At 38.0% G+C, this 19,223-nt stretch overlaps 1 protein-coding gene across 11 annotated transcripts in view; it reads right to left on the bottom strand.

Moving 5' to 3' along the window:
* The window catches only part of Naa16 (N-alpha-acetyltransferase 16, NatA auxiliary subunit), a 64,133-nt gene that overhangs the window by 33,682 nt on the left and 11,228 nt on the right, over nt 1-19,223 (bottom strand). For 8 of the 11 annotated variants that reach the window (XR_006148256.1, XR_006148257.1, XR_006148258.1 and 5 more), the window contains exons 3-8: nt 14,518-14,622; nt 12,136-12,293; nt 9,808-9,942; nt 9,118-9,271; nt 5,453-5,572; nt 3,633-3,728 (exon numbers count right to left, since the gene is read on the bottom strand). Coding sequence is in view for 6 of the 11 variants with exons in the window: in XM_042685681.1 (XP_042541615.1) it covers nt 3,633-3,728; nt 5,453-5,572; nt 9,118-9,271; nt 9,808-9,942; nt 12,136-12,293; nt 14,518-14,622 (768 nt within the window). In the remaining 5 variants the exon portion in view is untranslated. The remainder of the gene's footprint in view (nt 1-3,632; nt 3,729-5,452; nt 5,573-9,117; nt 9,272-9,807; nt 9,943-12,135; nt 12,294-14,517; nt 14,623-19,223) is intronic. The other 3 variants (XM_042685683.1, XM_042685682.1, XM_042685684.1) reach the window with 3 other exon arrangements.

Here is a 19,223-nt window from a genome sequence, read left to right as displayed (position 1 = left end):
ACAACAACAAAAAAAACTTAAATGGAGCTGTGGCTCAAGTGGTACAATAGTAGAGAACTCGTCTTGAGCAAAAGAAGCTTGGACCCTGAGTTCAAGCCCAGAACCAACAGGAAGGGAAGGGAAAGGAGGAGAGGAAGAACAGGGAGGGGAGGGGAGGGAAGGGGAGGAGAGGAGGAAAGAAACGAAAGAAAAGAAGAAAAAGAGAAAGAAAAATATGAGCTTAAGCATCTTCCATAGAACATTCATTTGGTAAATGCTCCTCCTTGCACAGTATTTTCCCATCTCAGAAAGTCACATACAGATAACAACTCTAAGCAGCCCTGTAAGAACACTGTTGATGTGTTTCACCCAGTTTCCCAACCCACTCGAATAAGAATATCCCAGCATTCCAGAATCTGCCCCACCGAGCCCAATAATACTCCCTAAACTCAATGTTCTGGTTTCAGAATTTTATCAAATAAAAAATAAACAGGGAGGATCAAAATAGCAATATTCCCATCTGCTGAACTAAAATGTGTTGATGAGAAATTACCTTTTTTAATAAATTCTACTACCTAATCCAATAGATTGCTAAGAAATATTTCAGATTTTTTGAGTGAACTATTTAATTTTCATGAAAACTTTCATAAAAACAAAATTATAATATCATTACTTAAGCACATATTTCAACTATAAATGAGAATTCATTAAAAAAAATATACTCTAATCCATTCCATATACCCAGAATAAATTTGTAAAAGTCTAGACTCTGCTTTCTACCAAAGTGCCTAAAGTCTTTAGAATTCATAACCTTCTAGCACTTACAAGTAAAAATAAGAGTTTAGCCAGATGCCAGTGGCTCAAGCCTGTAATTCCAACTACTTAGAAGGCTGAGAAGAAGAGGATCATGGTTCAAGGCCAGAATGGGCAGAAAAATTCATCAGACCTCTACTCAACCAATAGCTAGGTGCAATGGCATATACCTGTCATCCTAACTACATTGGAGGCTAAGATGGGTAAGACAGCAGGTCAAGCCAGACTGAGCAGAAAAGTACCCATGACTTCATCTCAACAAAAACTGGGCATGGTAACATGTCATCCCAGATTTTCAATGCAAAGCCTAAAATAGGTAAATCAAAGGGAAGGAATCAAGACCTGATCTCAAAAATAACCAGTGCAAAAGAAAGGGATGGAGATGTGACTCAGCAGTCGCCTGTCTGCCTATCAAGTTCATGCTTGGCCCTGAGTTCAAACCTCAGCACCAGCCAATGATGATAGCACAAAATAAATCGAGTTCTATAAATAAAACAAATGGCAAAATTCTGGAATGTAATTAACTCTGGTGAGAGATAGTATTATAATTTAGATATGAAATTTCCCTCAAGAAAGCTCATAAAGCCGGGCGCCGGTGGCTCACACCTGTAATCCTAGCTACTCAGGAGGCTGAGATCTGAGGATCTCGGTTCAAAGCCAGCCCAGGCAGGAGAGACCATGTGACTCCTATCTCCAATAAACCAGAAAACCAGAAGTGGCGCTGTAGCTCAAGTGGTAGAGCATTCGCCTTGAGCTGAAGAGCTGAGGGATAGTGCCCAGGCCCAGTTCAAGCCCCACGACCGACAAAAGAAAAAAAAAAAAAGAAAAAAGAAAGCTGATAAAGGTGGCTCAGTGATAGAGTGCTTGCCTCGCAAGCATGAGGCCTTGGGTTCGATTCTTCAGCAACACATAAGCAGAAAAAGCCAGAAGTGGCTCTGTGGCTATAGTGGTAGGACACTAGCCTTTTGCTAAGGAGCTGAAGAACAGTGTACTGGCCCCACGACCTACAAAAAAAAAAGGAAAAAAGAAAGAAAGCTCATGTGTTAAGGCTCAGTTACAAGCTGATGAGAGGCTTATTGTATTGAAATGTGACATCATGAGGGTGCTAACCTCACTAATGGATTGTGCTCCATTCACTGATGAGTTCAGGCCTGAATGGACCATTAAGATAGTAGGACCTTACTGAAGGAAGCAGGTCACTAGGGGCATGCTTTTGAAGGGTATATCTTTTCTGTGTTCTAATTGCAGGCTTCTACAGGATAAACAGTTCTACTCTACTATGCCTTCTCACCAAAGGCCCAGAAACCAATGGAACCAAACTACTATGGATTGAAACCTCTGAAACCATGAACCAATGTAAACCTTTTCTCCTTTAGGATGTTTATCTTAGGTACATTATCACAGAGACAAAAAGCTAACACAATGCTTCAAACATCTTAAACACTGCAGCCTACCCAGTGGCTCACGCCTATAATCCTGGCTACTCAGGAGGCTGAGATCTGAGGACAACAGTTCAAAGCCAGCCCCGGCAGGAAAGTACATGAGACTCTTATCTCCTATTAACCACCAGAAAACTGGAAGTGTCGCTGTGGCTCAAACACTAGGCTTGAGCTGAAAAACTCAGAGGCAGTGCCCAGACCCAGAGTTCAAAACCCATGACTGATAGAAAAAAAAACCCAAAACAAAAAAACACTGCAGTGGGCAGTTCACAACTCTTCCTTTGAATATATACCTAAAGATAAAAACTAGAAAACTTTAAAACTTAAATCATTTCTCATATATAATTCATCATCAATTATTCTAAGAACTTCATTCACATGTTAAATGTGTTTTTTGTTTTGTTTTGTTTGCTTTTTTGCCAGTCCTGGGCACAGTCCCTGTGCTTCTTTTGCTCAAGACTAGCACTCTACCACTAAGCCACAGAACCACTTCCGGCCTTTTCTGTTTATATGGTACTGAGGAATCGAACCCACGGCTTCATGCATGCTAGCCAAGCATTCTACCACTAAAGCCACCTTATCAGGCCATTAAATGTGTTTTTTAAAAAGTTACATAAGAAGCTGCGGGCCAGTGGCTCATGTCTGTAATCCTAGCTACTCAGGATGCTGAGATCTGAGAATCATAGTTGGAAGTCAGCCCAGGCAGGAAAGTCCATGTGACTTTTTCTTGTGCAATTTTTTAATTTTTTTAAATGCTGATTCTGGGGCTTGAACTCAGGACCTACACACTGTCCCTGAGCAATTTTACTCAAAGTTAGCAAACCCATGTGAGCCACAGCTCTACTTGCAGCTTTTAGAAGTAAACGATTCATAGTCTTTCTTGTCGGGGCTGGCTTCAACCCACAATCCTCAGATCTCAGCTTCCTGAGTAGCTAGGATTAAAAATATAAGTGAGCTACCAGTATCTGGGAAGAAAAATTTTTATATAGCCAAATTATGATACTTAAAAAAGAATATTCAGGGGCTGGGAAGTTGGCTCAGTGGTAGAGCGCTTGCCTTGCATGCCTGAGGCCCTGAGTTCGATTCCTCAGCACCACATAAGCAAAAAGAAAAAAGCCGGAAGTGGTGCTGTGGCTCAAGTGGTAGAGCGCTAGCCTTGAGCTGAAGAGCTGAGGGACAGCACCCAGGCCCAGAGTTCAGGCCCCACGACCGGACCCAAAAAAAAAAAAAGAATATTCAGTTACACATTGAATTGTAGTACTGTCCTTAAACATATGTATAATGAAACTCAAAACTGATAACTATTACTCCGTAAGATTAGTACTAAAACTAAGTTTTTAAAGTATGAATGGTATTAATTTTGTCAAGTAATTTTAAGTTACAAAGATATCCTAGTATTACCTGTGACAAGATTCAAAGGTAATCTTCTAGGTACAATTGCTCTGGGATGCTGCTGACTAATTTCTTCATAAATCTGAAGCCTCTCTTCTAAAGTACCTATTATGGGTAAATATGTATAAAATTCATAGTATTATAATTTCATCTGTGAATAAAACACTAGCACTTTAAAATGTCATAAGACTGGCATTATCAATATTAAAGTTGCTCTCAATTGACAAGAATGACATTTACAACTCTGTAGCAGTAAAATACAATAATCACTAAATCATCATTTTAAATGCAATTTCCAGAGATATCCAATTCTTATTTCATCACATTAGACACAACATCCAATTCCAATCATATCCACCCAAGTCATATAGAGACATGCTGTATTTCTCTTACATTCTGAGCACTTATCCTCTTATAATACATCCTTATGTCTAAATCAATGAGGTCTACACATATTCCTCCATAGTCTAATACACCTATTGATTGGGCTTAAAGAAGGAAATGTTTTTAGGACCACATTGCAAATGTTTTATAGCTTAAAAGATTAATATCTATGGTTGCTTTGACACAAAATCTTTACTGAAATTCCATTACAAAAGGAACCTCTAGATTCTTTAAAGTGGTAACCATCTCTGCCAAATGACGTATATATACTTCTAACAGAAGTATATCTTCATTCCCAAAACTACCTACTTTTCTAGTACTACACAAAGAATCTGCATGTAAACTATAAATTATTTGCAACATCAATAAAAAGAACATATTTGAATATGTAGTTCATTATTCTAAAATATCCTACATACATGTATACAAGGGAAGACTATGTTGCATAATCTATAAGACAAGTTACAGTAGAATCTTCAAAGCAAAAACATACCTCTTTTGAACTTATTGTCTAAACGGATTTTAATTCAGAACACAAAAATATAATAATTCTTGGTGCTAGCAAACAAGGTATTTTCATAATAAATTTAGTTTAGTGTCAGTATTATAAAAACACTGCACTTCAAGAAATGTTTGACTTTGTGTACACACAGTCTCTCCCCCAGTAATCTGTTTTAGAGCTCCAATGTGCTTGGATTTTTTTAAAGTGGGAAATATAAAAAATAATGTTTCACATTCTATAACCACTTGGGGACTTCTAATAAGGACCCTTACATTAAAATTTATAATGAAGCCTACTAAGTATTTTTAAGTAGTAGTGCTTATATTGACTTCTAATAGAGAACAACAAGCTGTAAATATGATTAAAGGATTTCTCAAAGATTTCTAGAGATGTAAAAAGTCTCACAAATATAGTTAAATTACCATTAAGATAAATGATGCATTTCAATGCCCTACTACAAGTCACAAGTTGGAGCTCCAGAACTTACTACCATGGAGGAGAAAATATCTTAAGGAACCTAAAAAAATGCAGTTAGTTTTTTGGTCAACATAGTTTATAGTAACCAGGGATGATACACTTATTTTAATAAAACATTTAAATACTTTTACTAGTTTTTTTTTAGATCAGTAATCAATGGTTCAGGAAAAAAACAGTCATTTCATATTTCCCAACTTCAGACTTAAAATCAAAATCATCTTGTCTCAGCCTCCTACTGCTGGGATTACAAGATTTTTAAATGGGTGAAAAACTACAATTACCGATAAAAATTACCATTTAAGTGTCATTTTTTAAATTTATCTTCACCACTACATTCAATCTATAATGTTATTACAAGGAAAAACAAGTATAACACTAAAAGTATTAGTTCTCAAGGATTATTACAATTTTACACTTTATATACTTCAAACACTAGTTAAGGTAGAAAAGAGAAATCTTTACATACTAAGTTGTAGAGCTTTTTCCAAGCCTTCATAATAACACCAGTTTTCTGCATTCCGATCAATCAAGTTTTTGAATACTTCACTGGCTTCTTTTAATCTTCCCAATCTCAACAATATTTCCCCTAAAATTGTTTTAAATCATATATTCATTTTACTTTAACAATATGTTTCTAGCCCAGAGATTTCACTAGGCAACATTAGTGAGCAGGTGTTTATGAAAAAGAGAACGTTGTTTCCCTCTGATACATGCTGCTTCAGTTTGTGCAACTAAACACAGGCTCCTTCATAGCTTACTTCAGAAATGACCTTCATTTAAGCATTCTACCTTACTAATATTCATTTATGGCTCTCTCCCACCTACTAAATATAGTATGTATGACACTAATTTTTGGTTGTTGTTTCTGTTGGTTGTGGGGCTTCAACTTTGAGCCTGGGCACTGTCCCTCAGCTCTTCAGCTCAAGACTAGTGCTCTACCACTTGAGTCACAGCACCACTTACAACATTATAATTTTTTAGAAAAATATCCTTGCATTACTTTTATCTACTCTTTAAGTTAACTAAGGACTCCTCTACACAGCCAAATTAGTTTGGCAAGAAATTCTAATGAAATATGCCTATCTACTTCCAAAAAGATGTAAATGTATCTTTCCTGAGAAAGGGTCTCATTGTTCAGTTAAGATTGGGCTTGAAATCAAAATCACCCTGTCTTTGCCCCCTAGAGCTAGCATTCTAGGCAAATGCTCAAATATTAAGTAATTCCCCACTAAATTCTACAGGTCACTAAAATTAGAGAAATTAACTTAGCAAAATTATAAAACCCAACATTACTTCATACTAAAAACTCACGCAAACCATGTCCATGGCAAGTCAGTAAGTCAGTCACTTTCATTTTGGTAAAGTGAAAGTGGGTGTTGAGAATGAGGAACTAAACCCTTAATATAGTGATAATCATATGTAATCCAAGATTTAAAAAAAAAAACTCTTAATATTGAACATAGCAAACTGGGTACCAATGGCTGGTACCATAACCCAACAACTCAGAAGGCTAGGATCTGAGGATCACGATCACAGTTCTAAGCCAGTCTAGGCAGGAAAGTCCATGGGACTCTTATCAATTAACCACCAAAAAAAAAAATCAAAAATGGAAGTGGAGCTGTGGCCCAAGTAGTAGACTCTTAGTCTTTTTTTTTTTTTTTGGGTCCGGTCATGGGGCCTGAACTCTCGGTCTGGGCACTGTCCCTCAGCTCTTCAGTTCAAGGCTAGCGCTCTACCAGTTGAGCCACAGAGCCACTTCCGGCTTTTTTTCTTTTTGCTTATGTGGTGCTGAGGAATCGAACCCAGGGCCTCTGGCATGCAAGGCAAGCGCTCTACCACTGAGCCACCTTCCCAGCTCCTAGACTCTTAGTCTTGAGCAAAACCAGAAGTGGAGCTGTGGCTCAAGTGGTACAGTGCTAGTCTTGAACAAAAAAGTTCAGGGATAGCACCCAGGCCCTGAGTTCAAGTCCCTAGACCAACACACACACACACACACACACACACACACACACACACACACACTCTCTCTCTCTCTCTCTCTCTCTCTCTTTCTATCTCTCTCCCCCTTTCTCTCTCTCTTTCCCCCTTTCTCCCTCTCTCTCTCTGAACAAATCTCAGATTCCTGTCACCAACATTTTCCATTCTCTAAAGGATCTATTTCAAACATATAAAACCTTTTAAATAGCTAAGTGCTGGTGGCTCATGCCCGTAATCCTAACAACTCAGGAGGCTGAGATATGAGGATCATGGTTCAAAGCTAGCCCAGGCAGGAAAGTCCATGAAACGATTTATCTCCAATAAACCACCAAAAACCGGAAGTGGCACTGTGGCTCAAGTGGTAGAGCACTAGCCTTGAGCTGAAGAGCTGACGGACAGCGCCCAGGCCCAGAGTTCAAGCCCCACAACCAAACAAAAAAAAAACAACTTTTAAATGTCTCTAGTAATACTAACAACACATTAGAAGAGGCAGCTTATATTCTTTTTCTATTTTTATATATGTTGAAATTATTTTGGGAGGTGGAGAAGAAAAAAGAGTGATATAGGGGTTGGAATAGATTGGAATATATTGTAAACATGTGGACATAGTGACAATGAAATCTCCCCCATCATATAATAGTGTCAGCTCATAAAAGCTAATAATTACAAAATACATGAATTAGAGGTTTAATTGGGCCTATAAAGTTCACTAAAAGTATAAAAAATAATAATACCAGAAGAGAGGATGGGTAAGCAAATATAGCCATTATATTCAATGTACATTATATAAAAACTGAACTATGTAACGTGAGAGTAGGGACAGGAGTAGAGCAATGGGGGAGAACAAAGGAAGGGATGACACTGATCAAAAAGTACTGTACTCATAGAATTATGGAATTGTTATCACGTTGTGCAACTACTTAATAATAATAAAATAGAAAGTAAAAGAGAGAAGAAAATTAGGATACAAACATGTTATAGAGGTATAGCTAGATGAGAACAAAGCCATCTCCAAGGCCAAGAGGGACCCAAGGTGAAAATAACTGTGAGAACTCCTCCATTCAGATTTCTAGCCCTCCAGGATTGAAATCAAATTTTATCATGAAAATGTCAGCTATGTAAGCCAAGTAGTAATAGTAATAATGATAACCATATATAATACCATAACCTATCACAGCAATCTACATGCAGAACTAGCTATAAAATCAAGATTAATGGCCCAAATTTATCCTTACTAACAATAACAATATATGGATGAACATACCTCTGAAGCCATTTGCAGATTTTTTTTTAACTAGAATTGATCCTACCATATTACTTTTTTATTTTTATCTTATCAGTTGTGAGGCTTGAACTCAGGGTCTGGGTGCTGTCCCTAAGCTTTTTCACTCAAGGCTGGAACTCTACCACTTTGAACCACAGTGCCACTTCTGGTTTTCTGGTGGTTAATTGGAGATAAGAGTCTTACAGACTTTCCTGCCCAGGCTGGCTTTGAATCGTGATCCTCAGATCTCAGCCTTCTGAGTAGCTAGGATTACAGGCATGAGCTGTGCCTGGCAATATTACTTACTTTTTGAAAATGAATTCCCTGTTTATGCTACAGGATATTAGCTTTCATCAATTACAGATAGTTGAAGAAGACACAAGAACATCTATTTAAATCTACAGTTCATTAAAAGGCTAAAAACAGTATTATCATCAATATTCATATTAAGCACAATAAAGACCAAATTAGTGCTGTACATAAGTAAGAGTAATAGCAGTTCAAAGAGCTAATGTTCCATAGTCTCCCTCATCTCCAAAATATATATTACAATTTCATGCATTGATATGAGGATTAAATTAAAATGGCACTGACTACCAGTGGCTCACTCCTGAGGATCATGGTTCGAAGCCAGCCCAGGCAGAAAAGTTCATGAGACTCTTATCTCCAATAAACTACTCAGAAAAAGCTGGAGTGACACTGTGGCTCACGAGGCTCAGGACAGTCCCCAGGTCCAGAGTTCAAGCCCAGGATCAGCAAATAATAATAATAATAATAATGGTTCGAATATCAACTGATACTAGCAAGTGTCATTTATTAGAAAAGGACAGAACATATAATTTTTATTCTTTTCCTTATGGGTACTATTAAATAAGAAAAAAATCACTTACCCTTAATTTCTCCCACCAAAAGTTTATCACAAATTTGTTTCTCATATGTTTGTATGTGTTCTAAAGATTCTTGAAAGAGATCTGCCTCTCTCATCACTTGATTCTGATATAGTATCAGTTCACTATATTCATAGTCTAGTTTGTTGACAGGAACCTAAAAGAAAACCAAATTAGGTTATCTGTGTAATTATATAAAGTAGTTACAGATCTTAATTTTTTTGTCTCAGAAGACATTTGCAGACTTAAAAAAGCAACTCACAAGCAGTTTCAAATATGAGTGATTACCACCAGCACAGCATATTAATACATTCATTACAATAAATAAAGGTATAGGGTTTCTACCCATGGCTAAGTGAAAAGGTCAGGAAATCCTGTACCCAAATATAAAAATGGTTGAACTTCTCAGAGTGATCAGGAGATTTTGAAATGATAAAGGGAAGAATGAGACACCGGTTTTCTGTGGATTTCTGACACTATGTGATCTAACTTCCACAGCATCTCCAACTCAGCAGCCAAACCCATACAGAATATGTTCTGTAAAGCTGCATGCCAGTGGCTCATGCTTGCAATTCTAGCTTACAAGCTGATCCACAGATTTTAAAGACTAATTCAGATTTGGAAAAGGGAAATTTAGAAGTTAACTATTTTATTCTATGAAGATAAAAGAAAATATCAGAATGACGTTCTTACTTGCTGTGTTTGCCTAAATTCTTCCAATAGCTTTAGTGCCATGTCATAATCTTTCAGCAAATGATATGCAATGGCATATCCAATCCAGGAAGCACGTTGTGTTGGACGTAACTGAAGAAGCTGGTATCTTGTCTCCTTTAAAAAAAATTACTTTATATTTTTAATTTTTTAACCTTCTTAAAAATGTCTTTAGTTCATCAGCATTTTAGCATAGTAATTTATATTTAACACATTTCTAGTGAATTCAGCCAATAAACATCAATCTCAAAAAATTGATAAATACTTGTTTTTCATCTAAATTATTCAATATATTATTAATTATATATTAATGCAATTAATTGTAAGGCATTATAGGTACTATAAGACTATCATTGAATACTTGTCTTTGAGGCCCATGAATTTGGGCTGTTTCATAAATTAACCTCATAATGAAATGTCTTCAGATAAAATTTAAACATTTTCCAAGAAAGACTGTGAGAGCTTTTTATATAACAGATTTTTTTAACTGCTGCATGAAATTTCAATGTTTTTACACTGTCATAATTGGCCCCAAACAGAGTCAGGGGAAACATTCAAACATGGATTGGACTTTTGTAGGAGAAACATCTCCCATATCACTGTGAAGTGACTGTCTTATATACTAAGGACAAAATGCTAGAAATTTCATCATGGCTGCTTCAGGAGAATTAAGATATTTCTAGCAGAAAATCGGACCCCCATATAGATATATAGATATGAATCCACCTCTGCTAACTCATTTCTTTCTCCATGTTTTAAGCAAGTGCAACTCATTAGAAAAATAGGGTCTCATGAAGAACATTAACTGCAAGAGAGTCTAGAAGATGTAGTCTTTAATTTCCATTATTCTGTTGTTAGATGATTGGAATAAGTGCCAAGTAAGTCCGTCCACCACAGAATTCTTCTTGGATCCATTGTGGAAACCATAACTGACAAAATTACTTTTTCTCTACCCTTATGTGCTTGGTTCCTTTTAGCATATGACATTAAGCTATATCACCCTCTATGTTCATTGCTATTATCTGTTACCACAACTGCCTCATTAAATCATTAAAGTCTGGGTCAATTAAATCCTTCCATCATCCTAGCAAAATACAACAATGATGTGGACCACCCATCTAAAAATCTGCCTTGCTCCAAAACTTCCTCATCTTCTCCCTATCTCCTAGGTATCCAATCATACAACCATACCCAAGACCTTTATACCACCCCAAAATCACAAATTCAGATAAAAAATACACACCTTTGAAGAATGATGCCATTATGAAGTTCAGCAGAGCCTTTGAACTCACTAAATGTAGGAAGAAGGCAGAAAGAAACAAAGAAAAAAAGGAAAGAAGGAAAAGAGAAAGAAAGGAAGGGGGAGAGGGAAGGAAGAACTCAAGGAGAATTGGTGGCTCATTTACATAAGAAATTGAGAGACTTCCATTCTGGACATGGTGATTCTCTAATATGACAGAGAATAAACAGGCACATGGAGATGTCTAGCAGAGAACTGAAAATGCAAGTATGAACTGCAGGAAGCCTGATTTATGGCAATTCTTGTAACATTTTATATTTCCTAGTCTATAGTAAAAATTATTTAATCTTTAGCTTTCAGTTATAAGAGATGAATGTCAAACCTAAATTTTATTTACCAAGATTGTAAATTATAAACCCACAAAGAATCCAGAATAGCATTTTCATATAAAAGATAATCAAGTTGTTTTAAAAGTATAAACAGCTGGACACCAGTGGTTCATACCTGTAATCCTAGCTATTCAGGAGGCTGAGATATGAGGATGACAGTTAAAAGCAGCCCAGGCAGGAAAGTCCATGAGACCTCTAAATAACTACTCAAAAGAAACCAAAAGGGGAACTGTGGCTCAAGTGGTAGAGTGATAGCCTCAAGCAGTGCCATTATGAAGTATGTAAATAAACCACCAGCTCTCCTTGAGCACCCCTCCCCTTCCTTCCTTTTTTCCTTCTTTCCTTTTTCTCTTTATTTCTTTCTGCCTTCTTCCTACATTTAGTGAGTTCAAAGGCTCTGCTGAACTTCAAAATGGCACTATTCTTCAAGTTTAAGCCCCAGGACCAGCACAACATACACAAAAAAGTACTAAATGACTGGTTCTTATTTGATGCTCAAGTATAAAGTCCTATAATTATTATCATGGAAAGATATCAAGTGAATTTTTCTACAAATTCTGAGTCAAATCTACATGAACCTGGTATTTGACCACTTTGCTTTTTAAAAAATTCACATATTTTTAAAAAATGTAATCTCTTGTTTAAAAAAATAGTATGTACATTTAAGACTAAAGTACGTACTCGGTAACCTTCAAGGTCTCTCATTTGAATCTGCAACAAAGACAGGTCTCTCAAGATTTGCAGATTATCTCTGTCTAACTTGAGAGCATTTCGGTAACACTTAATAGCTTCATCATATTTCTTCTCAGACCGCTGCAGGAGTCCATATACATGCCAACCTATTAAGTTAAGGAAAAAGAGACATTCACAGACACTAGACTATACTTTAATTTATCCAAAAGCACCTTAACAAAAATAGCATTTTATCTGAGATTTGTTTCAGAATAGTCTGTGGTAAACAGGAAGGGACTGTGAAGGGTAAAGACAAAAATAAACAACCTAGGGCTCGGAAGGTGGCTCAGTGGTAAAGTGCTTGCCTTGCATGCATGAGGCCCTGGATTCGATTCCTCAGCACCACATAAGCAGAAAAACCCAGAAGTAGCACTGTGGCTCAAGTGGTAGAGTGCTGCAGGGACAGTGCCGAGGCCCAAAGTTCAGGCCCCATGACTGACTAAAAAAAAAAAAAAAAAAAAACTAAACAAGCTGTGATAACAGCTGTTAAATTGTTGAAACTGGAGTAAGCACATGGAGGTTCACTATTCAGTTCTCTCCATTTTTGTACCATGTTTGAAATAGTTCATAGCATTTTTATGCAACCTCAGAAGTCTATGCAAAAATTCTTCATATTACTCTATACTTTATTTTTCCTCTCATTTTTTTACCTCATCAACCTCAACATTCACTTATATAAAATCTTCTTGTAAAATTAAATCCACATTCAAACAATTCTTAAAAAAAAAATGTAATCACTAGCGATAAGAAAGACCAAAAAAATTCAGTTTTATCATAAAGACTGAGCACATCTTGGAACTAGAACCAAAAAAAACTTAAAAAAAAAAACCCCAAAACTATCATACTTACATGCCCTCTCTCTTCACTCTGGGGTAAGTAAGCACTGGGATAAGAAAATAGTATTTAGTACTAAAAGAACCATGCACTAAATATGTGGTATCACTACTAACGCTGTTCATGTTTAATATTAGTCATTTAAGACTAGTCATTTGCTAATTAAATATTTAAAAAAGAAAACTCTACCAGAGCTCTATGTAAAAAGATCAGGCTTAAACATATACATGGATAAAATGAATTAAAGGCAATTTCAATGATACATTAAAAATGTTTTATTTACATATCGGAACATCAGTCAGAAAAATAAAGACTGAGTAAAATAACAGCTATGTCCTTGTGTTAACAGAATCCAAACTTGGGAGCCAGTATCTTTTTTTTTTTTTTTTTTTTTGGGGGGGGGGGGGGAGTCAGTATCTTAATACTAAACAAAACTTGTTTTTTGTTTGGCAAAAGTAAACAATCAGACTTAGGGCCTTGGGCACTCAGGCAGGAGCTTAGTATTATGCTACCAAATCAGTTTTGAAACAAGCCAAAAATCCTACTACGCCTATAACCGTATCTACTCAGGAGGCCGAGATCTGAGACCAAGAGTTCAGAGCCAGCCCAGTCAGATATACTCTTCTCTACAACTAACAGAAGTGGAAGTGTGGCTCAAGTGGCAGACAATCAGCCATCAGCTGAAAAAGAACTGGAGCTTGAGGCCCATAGTTCAATCCCAATACTGTCACAAACACATACACGTGCGCGCACACACACACACACACACACACACACACACACACACACACACACACACAAAAACTAGCTGGGCACCAGTGGCTCATGCCTACAATCCTAGCTACTCAGGAGGCAGAGATCTGAGCATCCTGGTTCAAAGCCAGTCTGGGCAGAAAAGTCCGTGAGACTCTGATCTCCAATAAACCACTAGAAAACCGGAAATGTCGCTGTGGCTCAAAAGGTGGAGTGCTCACTTTGAGCTGAAGAGTGCAGGGACAGTGCCCAGGCCCAGAGTTCAAGCCTCATGACCAACAACAACAAAAAAAACTTTAAAAAAAAAAAAATCAAACCTGTTGTAAAATAAATTCTGTTTAAAATCTTTTTTCTAGAATTTTTTCTTCAAAAATTTCTAAAACAAATTTTAAGGAATAATAAAGTTACTAAAAATTCTTTTTAAAAGTTACTAAAAAATAAGTAACTAAAAATTATTATCTGCAATAAGACTAATATCATTTCACTTTTTTTTTGGAAAAAAATCTAGTCACTTGTAATTACCAGTTTTCTTTTTTCCAACCCTAAGGACAACTGAAGTAGACATATATACACATACTTCATAGGGATTCTTCTTAAAAATACTCCAAGAAACAAAGGGAGGGAGCAAATGAAACTCTACACAATACTGATAATTATAAAATTATAAACAAATTTTCTAAGCTGTTTTTTAACTTACTTAAAACTGGCAAATGAAATTAAACCATAATTACTATAAAAGGATACAAACATGACTCTTGACATCACTCCGAAGACCTTTACGAACAAATTCATATGCTTCTTCTTTTTTTCCTAAACAGTTCAATATTAATCCTTTCATAGCCAAAGTCTCTGGAAAATAATGTTAACCTCTATTTACACAAGAAAGATTTACTCTCTAGTACTTCACTAATATTTGAGACCTGAAGTATCACCAGTGTTCTAATGTTTATATTATTTATCTTTTTAATTTCAGAGCCTCTCTCCACCCAAGCTCAGTGCTACACACCTGTAACCTCCGCATTCAGGATGCTGAAGCAAGAGGATAGATGTGATGCACAGCAAGTATGAGAGTAACCTAGGTTTGGAGATTGTTTGGGTTGTGGAGCTTGAACTCAGGGCTTGGACACTGTCCCTGAGCTCTTTTGCTCAAGGTGAGTGCTCTACCACTTCAAGTGAAGCCCACTTCTGGTTTTCTGGTGGTCAACTGGAGATACGAGTCTCACAGACTTTCCTAGCTTTGAACCACAATCCTCAGATCATAGTCTCCTGAGTAACTAGGATTACAGGCGTGAGCCACCAGTGCCTAGGTTTTATAGTTAGATCCTGTCTCAAAAAATAACCACAAATCCTCTCCCCATACAAAAGGAAAACTACATCTGTCTCTAAAAATTCCTAGGCTATCCAGGTACCAATAGCTCAAGAGTATACTTGTAGCCACTCAGAAAGTTGAGATGCAGAAGATTATGGTTGGACGCTAACCCAAGCATTAGTCTGAGTGACTCTAGCTCCAAAATAACGAACAAAAAATGGATTGGGAATGTGGTTTAAGTAGTACAGAACTAGCAGAACAAGTACTAAACAAACATAGTACTGAATTCAAACTCAAGTACTAACCAAAAAAATAAATAAATAACCTCCTTGGGCTACAATAGAGTTGCTAAAATGCTTTTGCTGAAAGGCATAAAGTATTCTAAAAGAATACCATAAAGTAGGTAAATATCTTACTAGAGAAAAATTAACAGTAAGGGTATCTGAGAATTGTTGAATGAAATCCAGTAGAACAGTTCTAGTTTTCCAGAGATCAGTTCTAATCAATCATCAATTAATTTATACCTCACAAAACCAATGAATCTACCTTAATGAAGACATAGCTTTAAAACAACTTTATTCAAAAGGCTGAAATACTTAAAAAATAATAATTATTCACATTGGAACATATTTCATTTTGGCAGCAAATTTATTTCAACCAATTCTACTTAAGCTAATTAACATCTGTTTGCATTTCAAGAGTACTACACTGAACTATGGGAATGACAAGAAAATGTTAAAAAGCTAATGAACAATGAAGATGTTTTAGAATGAATTAGCTAAATAATCTACAAAAGGGGAATCAAGTAGGAACAACAGTCAAACACTGATCTCTATAGCCTAGTAAAAATGGTGATCCAGGCAGCCCAGGCCCTGATTATCAATATCTTTCATCTCTTTTAAATTTTGAGCTTTTTAATAGCCTCCAATCAGATAAAATCTCCATAGCTATAAAAAACAAACCTTAAATGTCTAAAATTCCATTAAATGAAGGCTCCTTTTTATTTTCTTAAATCAATCTTTCCAATGTGTTTAGAAAAGGGAGCAGGGTCAGACTACTCCCAAAAAATGGTCTCAAGTTACCCAGTCTGATTCTCAGAGACCCCAAAGAACTGTTTCTAAACTGTAAGAGGATAATTTGTATTCTAGTCTGATACTTTTTAACAAACTTAGCTATCAATAAAGGGGGTGAAAAAAAACTATAAACATAATTAACAAGTGTTAGATAATAATATACATAATCTACTGATAGATCAATGGTACTCTATTCATACAAAAAGGTAAGCAGATATATAGAAAGGGTAGTTATATTCTTTACCAAATGATAAAACGAATGTTGCTGTATCTTCACACAATTTCTTTTTTTTTAATTAATGACTGTGTTCTTTCACCCCTTCAGTATTCCCTCACGCTATTTCGGTATTGCAACTATTGTTCTAATTTTATACATAGGAAACTAAGGTTATAAACTTAAAAGTCTACTCAAAGTAATAGAGAAAATCAAGTCTATAAAAACAGGTTGATACATAAGCAAAAAGAAAAAAGCCGGAAGTGGTACTGTGGCTCAAGTGGTAGAGCACTAACCTTGAGCTGAAGAGCTGAGGGACAGCTCCCAGGCCCAGAGTTCAGGCCCCAAGACCGGACTCAAAAAAAAAAAAAAAAGGTTGATAGGCTGGGAATGTGGCTTAGTGGTAGAGTGCTTGCCTAGAATCCATGAGGCCCTGGGTTCAATTCCTCAGTACCACATAAACAAAAACAAAAAACAAAAGAAAAAAAAAACACAGGTTGAATGTATCTATCCAAATATCAAAAATCTAAAATTCTCCAAGATCCAAAACTTTCTGAGCACAAAAAGGCTCAATGGCTTAGCTCCGAAGATGGCGACGGGACAGTAGGGAAACGCCACAGCTCTCTCCAACCAAAAAGAGAGTTCGAGTTCCAACCTTTAATCTCCCCAAGAGACCGACAACAACAAAAAGACGAACACTCAGAGAAAAACCAGAGGTGGAAAATAACAAAAAAAGAAAGAGAGGAAAAGAAGAATTTCAGAACAGAGAAGAGCGAAGACCCCTCCCCCAACCTTTACTGGCCGCGCGGCAGTGCGCCAAGCCGCCGGCCAGCCGGCCCGGCGGGGGCTGCCGGAGCCACAGAGACACAGGGGGCTGCTTGCAGATCACCAGGTACCGGATTGCAGAACAGCGGATCGCCAGGAACAGAGAAACCTACCAGCCGGGAGTCTCCAGGAGGATCCCACCCCACCCATCACTCTCCACCGGAGCGGAGAGGCTCCATCCCGCCAAAGCCGCCCGGCACCAGCAGCGCCACAAAGGGACCTGTCCGCAGACCACCCGCCCAATCGCGATCGCAACGACCCGCGGCGGGGGGCCGCCCAACCCAGCCCGCAACCACCCCAACTGAACTCGGACTGCAACAACTGACGGACTGCAACAACAACTGACGACCTACAGGGTGAGTACCCATCAGGGGACAGGGAATCCATCAAGGGAGACCAGAGCTGGAGGGAATCCCCAGACCCTGACCTAGACTCCCTACCCCAACACCCGGACCACAGGACCCACTAAAACTGGGAACTGTTCGAGAGCTCCACCAGCCGGTGGAGCACACTCTGCTGGCCAGGCCAGAGCAAGAGCGCCCCTGGAAGGGAGCTTAAATGCTCAAGCCAGGAACAGTGCCCCTGGGTCAAGACTACCAACAGTAGAAGAAATTTGAACTGTGTCCTCCAGGCTGCATAACCAAGGTGGTATACACATTAGCACAGGCCTAACGAGCGCGCTCCAGGCTGGGGCCGGAACCAGGCCAGGGGACCGGCGCCTGAACAAAGCAAAAAGGGTCAGAAGTGGGGCTGTGGCTCAAATGGTAGGGTGCCAGCCCTGAGCTGAAGAGCTGAGGGACAGCACCCAAACCTAGAGTTCAAGCCCACAACCAGCCCAAAACAAACAAACAAAAACACATCAGGAGCCCATAGCAGACTCCAGTATTTGGGAGAGTGCATCCAGAGCATCTGATCTTCCCAAGAGCACCCGCAGGAGCAAACACAAGCAGTCTAGGCTGCTCAACCCTTCCAAAGGCGGGAATTGCTACAGCAGAGAGCTGAGAATCCTAAGTGAATAGCAGCTGGAAATAGGCTCCCAACAGAATCCAGATCAGGCACAGACTCTCTCTACCAATAGAGAATCAGCAACCAAGCAAAGACAGACACACCAAAACAAGATTGAAGAGCAGTCTCCTGAACCCCCATGCGAAAATCACAGAGAAAAATCACAAGGTTTACCACTACCCAGGACAGCAAGCTCACCTCAAAAGCCAGCAGCCACGCAGGGGAGAGCCCCAGTGGGAGCAAAGCAGGAATGGAAGACAAAAACTACATCCAAGGGTTGCTGGAGGCAATGACTCAAGAAATAAAGCAAGAAATGGATCAGAAATTGAAAGAGCACAAGGATGAACTATCAAAAGATATACAGGATATCAAACAAAAATTGGATGCAAAAATAGAAGCTGCACAAACCTCAGTAAGAAGTGAGATAAACGCCAAATTAGAGGTAATGCATACTGATATCACCTCATTGAGAGGTGAGATCAGTACTCTGAGAACCAACATTGAATCCATAAAGGGATCCATTTCCACCATGCAAACCACAATAGAAGCCACGGTCAACAGAGTGAATGAAATGGAAGGTAGAGTGTCAGATACAGAAGACAGAATACACCAACTGGACCAAAAAGTGACAGATATGGAAAAATCACTCAAATTAAACCAAAGGGAAATTCAAGAGCAAGCAGATAATGCTAAAAAATTTAACCTTCGCATAAGGTGGACGAAGGTGAGGAATTCCAGAGCAAGGGAATGCAACACCTATTTAACAAGATAGTCAATGAAAATTTTCCCCACCTCAAAAACGACCATCTTAACTACATCACAAAAGCTTATCGAACACCCAACAAGCAAGATCCCAGGAGAAACACTTCTAGGCACATAATAGTAACAATGATGGATCTGAATAATAAGGAAACAATCCTGCATGCAGCAAAAATGAAGAAGGAGCTATACTACAACGGGAAAAAAATTAGAATCACTGCAGATCTCTCCACACAAACAATGAATGCAAGAAAAGCCTGGGAAA

This window comes from Dipodomys spectabilis, unplaced genomic scaffold (genome assembly GCF_019054845.1).
Source record: "Dipodomys spectabilis isolate Male_0828 unplaced genomic scaffold, ASM1905484v1 ptg000095l, whole genome shotgun sequence".
Taxonomy (NCBI): Eukaryota; Metazoa; Chordata; class Mammalia; order Rodentia; family Heteromyidae; genus Dipodomys; species Dipodomys spectabilis.
The sequence above is the reverse complement of the archived record's forward strand: the minus strand, read 5'-3'. Positions and strand labels throughout refer to the sequence as shown.